Source organism: Pseudomyrmex gracilis, unplaced genomic scaffold, assembly GCF_002006095.1.
Source record: "Pseudomyrmex gracilis isolate BER0280 unplaced genomic scaffold, ASM200609v1 scaffold_29, whole genome shotgun sequence".
Lineage (NCBI taxonomy): Eukaryota > Metazoa > Arthropoda > Insecta > Hymenoptera > Formicidae > Pseudomyrmex > Pseudomyrmex gracilis.
Window position 1 is genome coordinate 82,757 of NW_018020613.1, and position 8,536 is coordinate 91,292.

General features: G+C 35.9%; 1 protein-coding gene across 3 annotated transcripts in view; it reads left to right on the forward strand.

Annotated features, from left to right (window-relative positions):
• Window positions 1–1,365: 1,365 nt before the first annotated feature.
• LOC109852460 (mucin-19-like) overlaps window positions 1,366–8,536 on the forward strand; it is a 223,944-nt gene continuing 216,773 nt past the window's right edge. For all 3 annotated transcript variants that reach the window (XM_020423639.1, XM_020423640.1, XM_020423642.1), the window contains exons 1-2: window positions 1,366–1,618; window positions 5,677–5,854. In XM_020423639.1, the coding sequence (XP_020279228.1) occupies window positions 5,678–5,854 (177 nt within the window). In that variant the 5' untranslated portion in view covers window positions 1,366–1,618; window position 5,677. The remainder of the gene's footprint in view (window positions 1,619–5,676; window positions 5,855–8,536) is intronic.

Genomic DNA, 8,536 nt, shown 5'->3' on the forward strand with positions numbered 1-8,536 from the left:
GAGCGAGCGCGGTCGAGCGCGCAACCATCCTCCCACCGCGTCCGCGCGTATTCTCCTTCTTCGGCGTGTCCTCCTCCTCCTCCTCCTCTTCTTCCTTCTCCACCTTTACCGGCTCTTACTCTCATTGCTTTCATCTCTCTCTTCCTCGTGTTCTCTACCCCTAGTGAGATATTGATTTCCCTTAGCTGACTCCCACGAGGGCAGGCGGCAGGCAACCAGGTACGGCTACCATGCCACGAGTAGACAGTTTCCGACAATTAGAAAGAAACCATCATATATATATATATATATATATGTGTATATATATACATTCGAGAGCGAATCAATCTTTGAACGAATGGCATCGTCTTCCTTTTTCATCCGCATAATAAAACTTATATGTCTTTGCTCGACTCCCCACGGCACGAATGAGCATTCTTTCGCCACGTGTTTTGTGCGCTCGCGCTAATGTCTCTCCGAGATTGCTGTTTGAATTTTTAATGACAAAAATAATAAACGCACTAGTTGCTATAGTGCATAAGTGAACTTTGAAGAGACGTATAGTCGGCTTTTTATCATTTCTTTTATATAAAAGTTAGTCATACAAGCACACATAATACACACAAGTGTAGACAAACTTTTTGCACTCAGTCATCATTAAAAATACGATATAAATAGTCTGCAATAAATTTATGCGCACGCTAAATCACGCATCAACATAACAATGTGATTATAGATATGTTAAGCAATTATTTATTACGGTGCGTGTATTTTATTTTCAAATATCATGTTTTACGAGATTTCTGAGCAAAACGCTCTTAATACTTAACGGAATAGTCGCGCGCGTTCGCTATTCAACTCGCTGTGGAAAGTTATTAGTTTCATATTCTACAACCATCCCCTTTCTCTCTTTCTCCGCCCCCGGTCTCTCGCGAGTAAGCGCTTTCCGCGTAACTGTTTGATAATCTATAGATATTTCGTCAAAGTTTTGCAAATTACGCGGCCATGTTGGTGCCTGCGCACTGCCGACGCGGACAACGCGAGTGTGACATGAAAACTTTTTTATTTACTGCGTTCGTGCTCACTCGCAAAGAAGACAAAAGATGGATGAAGGGGAAGAGTTAGTCCGGTGGCGGGCGCGCAGAAGAACCGTATCCCCTACTTAAGGTCTACCTATCCTGTATGTATATATATTCGCCAACCTCTCGCCACCCCCACCAGACTACTGCCTGCCGCTTTCCAGCAAAGTTTTCCGGAGATCCTTCTCTGGGAAACTGCGAGAGAAACGACGAGAGTGAGGAGGGGTCGCGTGCGCGCCCAATGGAGGGGAGAAACTACGATCGCTCACCCCCCGTGCACTCTCGCTAGCATCCCCTTTTCAGCAGATTCTAACCTAGTAACGAGTTTACTCTGTCGGTAACGCGAGGACGCGTGCCAAACGATAAACGTGTGTGTCGCGTGCCTGCTGCGCTAACAGAAGAAATGAGTAAAGTGGAACACAACGCGAGATACAATTATCGCGAGATGACTTGGAGTGGCGTGACGACTGCGAAAGTTCAGAGATGTACAGAACGTGATAACGTGTAAATCACGCGGATAATTTGGCGCATCGCGAGGGTTTAATCAAGACGCGCACGAGGTATGATTTAATCGCTCTTAGTAAAAGTAACATTTAAGATAGTCCGAGTTGAGTGACAATGCGCCGCGCACGTGTATATTGTGCATCGATATCTCGTTGCTCAGTTTACAATTGTTTTTGTTTTCGTGCGTCTTTTACATCGCTAATTTTCTTAGGAAACAAATTGAAAACTAATCTTGGGAGACAACAATATTTTTTCTTACATTGATAATATGAATGTGTAGTTCTTTCTCGTTTTTTAAATATTTTTTTATGATTTACTGATGTAATATTATCACATCGTTACTATAAAAGTTTTTGTTTGAATTTTTATATTTCATCCCCGCGTCATAATTTCGCAAGAATTCTATTCCAACAATGTTTTAGTTCATTTCAATCTTAATTACTTTGACAATTTGCTATTTTAATTTGATTTAGCACGAAACGCACAAATAATGAGTTATGCTCAAAGTTTCTAGGTTGTGCGCGCGATAATAGTTGGATAAATTCTATATATGTATAAATATATACATGTCGCTGCAATTTAGGGTCAGCTGATTGCCCGTTAGTCGCGGCATATAATGCTGTTTGTTGTGACAGTATCAACGCTTTTGATTATTGGGATTCTGCGCGCGCAGACTCAATGCGAGATTAATTCTGTGCGAGAAAACCCCTTTCACTACGAACTTACAAACACCAATTCGTTGTACACGCGCGCACGCGCGCATACATACACACACACACACACACATGTACAAAAGTTTCGCGAACGTTGAAAACTTTTACGCTCCTCTTTTGTAGTCGATCGAATTCTATCGGAAATCTAAAACCAATGTATACCGACGGATTTGACGAGTAAAGATTTTTAATTGTACGAGAAATTTATTGTCATATCTATACAATCTTTTGTTCGCGTGATAATCGATAAAAATTTAATAAAAATTAACAATTAAAAAAAACTATTCTTACATAAAGTGTAAAATTCGCAATGATTAGATTAACATGTGATCTGTTTCACAATCAAGTGCAACACTCAATATGTACATACATAAAATATACTCGCGTATACACATGGAGTCATCTCTTTAGATATTTACCATAGAATCTCTTTTATATTGTTTTGCCTCAATGTTTAACTTACATTGCACTTCTATTGTGAAACACGTTTGTCTCATTCGCGCTTAATATTACGAAAGACACTCGCACTCTTTGAGACGCATTTCTCTCTCTCTCTCTCTCTCTCTCTCTCTCTCTCTCTCTCTCTCTTTCCCTCTCTCACGCGCGCACATATGAAACACATTATAATTAAACAATATTCCGACCGCTGCAGTTTAATAGCATGTATATGATGACAATTCGATGCACGGCTAGGCAAAGGGAGTCTGATTAAGCTACTATCATTCCCGTTTCTCGCAGTGTAATTCTGCGTTGTTGACATTGCGCTTTGAATTTCACCGAGTGTTGCGGCTCGAGCGCTTTTGGAACTTCCCAGAGCGTGGCCCGAAACCTTTTAATCCCGATTCTACGCATATACGCTTTGTCGTCTTCGCGGTCGACATTGTTGTCCGCGTTCGCGTCGTACGTAATCCTAACCCGTTTTCTCTCCCGTTTTCTTTTTCTCGAGCAGGTATTCAAAAGTTTACACATTGTAAGTTGATTTCACGCCTTGTTTTGTATCCCTTCACATAAACGCTGCCGCATTATCTCGCTCAAGCTTTGTATATTGAATTTCGCAGTGCATTATGAGATACATAAAATAGCATCACGGGGGAAAAAAAAAGAAAACTTGTTAATTGCACGCGTGTGTAAAACCGCGAGACCTTTTAATTTCTGTATTCGAAAAAGAATACGGTTTTTTTTCTGTTGAATATAAAAGTAAGCTATTTTCTTGAAAATACGAATAAAAAAGAATTTGTTCTCTTTGCATTAATATTTCGCGCGCGCGTGCGCGCAAAAGTACTTTAATTTAATTATCAACAATGTTACAGTTTATGCAACGGTTCATATCTGTGGAGAACAATTTTCTGAACAGATTTCTATTTATTACAATAACGCGTTTGCGGATAATGCTTTGTCACGTGAAAATCGTCTCGATCATTAAGATCTTTGTTTGCCGGAAAGACTGACGTTTAAAAGTGAACGATTGCGACGATATCTCAAACTTGGGTATCCGCTCGGTAGTCGTCGCCGTGCTGACTCTCGGCGAAAAGATTGAGAGATCGTCGAGAATTTGCGGATATCGGAACTAAAAGACGAATAAAAGATAACGGAGAGCCAATCGTATAATGATAATAGCCACACAAAACTAGTTGATTTAGCACGGAAAAGCGAATATCCGATCTCAACTTTTTAGTTTGAACAACGTAAGAAGAAAAATATTGAAAAAGGAAAAATAAAGCATTAATACAATAAATGAAAATCAATAGATTTAAGTGAGAATCTTTGATTGCATTGAAATGTCGAAGAAGAGAAATTGATTTATAAAAACCAATTTGTTTCAAAAGTTTCGTAATCATCATAAATTGCAAACAGACGATACACAAACGTTCGGTTAAGGTGATGATTTCGATAACTGTCTTCAGTCTCTCACTCTCAATCGGAGTTGCAGCATCGGAGTTAGCTCCACTGTGGTAGCGAGAGCGGGAAAGTTTACGCCGTAAACTTCGGGTCTTAAGGGTGGAATTATAGTTTGGCGGAGCAGGCGCCGTGCCACGCAGTTGTTACCACGACGAGCGCTTTAAAAGTTAGTCCCGGCTCTTCGTGTGTTGGTTCATGGAGGAGGCGCAGGGAAGTGGATTTTGACGGGGATGGGGAAGGCGGGACGACGTGAAAGAAGCGAGAAGGGAGGGGTGGAGGCGCGGTTAAGTTGCCAGGAAACTTTGGTAAAACTGAAAAGTTAATTTTGTCGTGTTAAATTACTCGAGCGCCCGAGCATTAAACTTGCAAAAGTTGGTCGAATGACTGAAATACGTATCTTCTCTGTTTCTCCCTTCGCTCCCTTTAATTCTCCTTCTTTTTTCCTCTTTGCTTTTGATTGTGTTAAATGATCTAAGAAGCGAAAATATAGTGAAATTTGATTGCTTGTTCTAAAGTAAAACGTTACGGAAAAGAGAAACACTACGAAGCACGGTGAAGTGCTGTTTGATAATAGATTTAAATTCATAAAGTATATTACACGTTTAAATAACTATTAAAGTAGACTATTACAGAGCGGGAATCCGTAAATTCATGTAAAATCCGTTAAACGAATCTATATATATTACGTATATGTAATGTAATCGATCAAATTATATTTAATTCTCAGGTCATGTTCCAATTCAGCTGAGATTCGAGAAGCGTAATTAGATGACGCACATTTATAGATATATTTCAAGGCTAGATAGATATGTGTATCACGCTATACTTATTATGCTATAAAATACTCGACAATTTTCTAGCTTATCTTTACAATCGCGAAACAGTCCGGATATTCGATATTTGAATAGTTCGAGCTGGGATTTAGCGAAATCATGGTCACGTCTGTGTAGTAGTGTGAGCATGCGCTTCCATTCTGTTTCCCTCCTCGAGTTGGTCGTCCGTCCTTGTCTCGGAAAAGTTTTCAGTGATGAGCTTTGTTTGGTCGTTTTCCCAGCAGGACGGAAAAGTTAAATGCGAAAGTTCTATCCGATATCCACTACCCTCCGCGCACTTGGAAAAAGGTGTCTACGCACATGGTTACGCGTTCGAATTGTCGTGTGATTACTGTACTCTACAAAATTGCTTTTTGCAAGAAAAGATAAAAATAATAAAAAATTGCTATACATTATTATATAAAAGATTCTCTCGGCGTGCGAGTATAAAATATGATAAGTGATATATGTAACATGTTTTTAGAAAATACGACTTGAAGTTTTGCCAAAATCTAAAACGAGATTTTTAAATGGAGAAAATGTCACCATATTCTTGGAAGAGATTGACAACAGTTTTATGTTTATTCAATGTGTCGGTAATACGTGCAAAATTGTATAGAAACTATATTTGTATTTTTACGAGAAAACAAATAATTTTTCATTAAAGGACAGATTTATCTGTTAATACAGAATGGCATCCAGAAATCCAAGACAAAATCATTCGATACAACATCTGCTCGAGTTGCCGTCAAACCGACAATCGAAGTTACCGCGGTTTTCCGAAAAAGAACACATCCAACAGCCACCACCCATGCCGCCTACTCCTCGTCAAGTCCCGGTGACCGTGTTGCACCCCTCTCCAAAAAAGGTAAGTAGGACACTTGCTGATGCACACGATATGCTTACTTGACAAACAAGTAGACAAAAAAGTGTTTTTACACTTAATAAATATTTTTTGTATTAAAACAATATAATAAAAACACACTACTGGAAGACAATCTTTTGGCCGGTCAAATAAAAGTAGTTTTATTGCAAAAAAATAAAATAACTATTGGAGTTATTACAAAAGTGAAATTACTACTATGTGTGCCATCTAGCGTAAGCAAGTAGCAAAAGTACGTCGATCATGTCCAACAAAACTGTTTGTACGAAAACTGTTTTCCGACTATTTAGAAACTTACATTATTGTTATAGCTCAATTTATAAATGAAAAATAAAAGTAAAAAACGCGATTTATTACGCAATATAAATTTTCAAAATATTGATTAAAAACTTAATTTCCATAGCCCTTGATGAGATATAAAAATATAAGAATACAACTTGCCTTGCGTGTGTATAATTCTAACAATGTATTTAAAATTTAAATAATGAAATTTAATAGAATAAGAGAGAAAAAAATTATTCTATTTTGCAATGATGTTATTATTATTTCACGTAGAAAATAATTATCAAGATATTATTATAGTTCGTTACGAATGTACAGAGTGGCAAAAATATGAATTAATTAAAACTCTTTTCTTTTCTTGTTCTGTTTCAATTTTGTTACACACACACAGTACGGCACTTTTTTTTATATCTTTTAATTCTTCCACTTTATCTGACAGAATACCAGAAAGTATAAAACAAGACTATAAATTTACTGCAACATAAAAAGATGTGATCTACAAGGAACGTAAAATGAAACGATTGTGACGGCATAAACTGCTGACATTTTAAGTTGTCAGAATAGCGTTTTATCGATCATTTCTTATATATACAGAATATAATTGTTACTTGTGTAAATATTGACTAAAAAACATTTTAAAATCTCTAACAAAATTTTCTACACTTTATTGATATAATTAATATAATTATCTATTTTCTCATTAATATTACTTTCGATCTTATACACTTTGAAACAAAAAAGAAAGATTGAAAGAAGAAAGAAGAGATATAATCTTTTAAATTCGTTTACAGACAAATTGAAATTATAAAAATTGTGCAAAATTTATATATTAAACATTTTGTGTAATTTTATTTCGGCGATCGATAAACAGTGTCGGTAAGGCGGCTTCACCACTGACAATACAAAGGAAAAGAAATATCGTCTCTTATTCTCAACTCTACTACAGTTCGCGAATTATTTAGGCTCAGATATTTACACATTTGTAAAGTTATCTGTTTATTTTAATGCCTCATAACAAATTTATTGGAATTATATTTAAATTGATGGATATATAGTTATAAATTAACGATTGTTTTAAATTATTATTTCAAATCTCGTTTTCTTTCTTTAAAAAAAGATCAAAAGTATTATTTTAAAATATTTTTATATTTTATCGACTGTGTATATCTCATGTAATTTTATTACCGACCGACGAAACAAGTTTATTTCCTCTATGTCGATTGAGATGCCGACAGTGACTGAAGTAGTTTTAATCGATAAAGGAACAGCAGTTGTCGACGAAATAGAGCTCTTCTTTAGCAAGATAACATAACACTTGTTAATTAAATATTTAATTTAAAAATATTTGTTTTTTATTTATAGAAAATATGAGTATAGAATAATTCAGTATATGCATACACAAAGAGCTGGATTCTCTATGCCTAAAGAAACAACTGCTCATGTTTTAATAATTAAGAGCAAATAATAATTATAAAATTCAATATTTATGTGAAACGAACATGTTAGAAAGGTAAGGAAAGAAGAGTCGGAGGGAGAAAGAAAAAGAAATGTATGAATATATAAATAATGTGATGTGAGATTTTTTTTCTATTCCTATTGTTTAAAGTACAAACTTACATATTCCAACTTTTAAAGATAATAAATTATCTATATCTATAGAATATAAAACGCGATATAAATGCGCAGAGAATATTAAATATTGTAAAAAGTTTTGAACAAAGTGTTAAGACATACTTTGCCATCGAAATTCTACAAATGGAACTAATTCGGAATCGTCTTGAATATATGCAAGGTGGCAGGTAGGGAACTGAATTTATGATAATAGCATAAATCAGAGCTTTCCTCCACAATAATCATAATTTATTGAGATAGTTGCGTTAGTTAGCTATTGAGTGAAGTTAGCTATTTAGCCATCGGCAAGGACCGACAGAAGGAGCTCGAGGGGTTGCATGGTTTTGAATAAGATAAAGTCTTACTGAGATTGAAGATAAAAGGGTTATATTTTCACTAGAGCTAAAGAAGAAGAATTATATTTTCACTTTTACTTTATTCGAATAATTACAGATTGGGACATTGTTATTACCTAATGGAAAGTACAATATATTTTTATATATTTTTAATGTACGTATATTTGACGTGACAATTGTTCTCATATTTAATTGGTCTGATATTCTTGTGACAATTTTAAAAATTGTTTTTATTGCAAAAAATATCGAAAACACGCTAATGATCGTATTTAACGCTGTGTTACGTCACATAGTGTCATTATCGCGCACATATGTATGCAGTATGTATGATATATACAGGGTGTCCCAGAATTGCCGTACAATCTCTCGTAGGCAGGTAGAAGGAATAAAACTGAGTCGAAAAGTCCTGAACCATTTT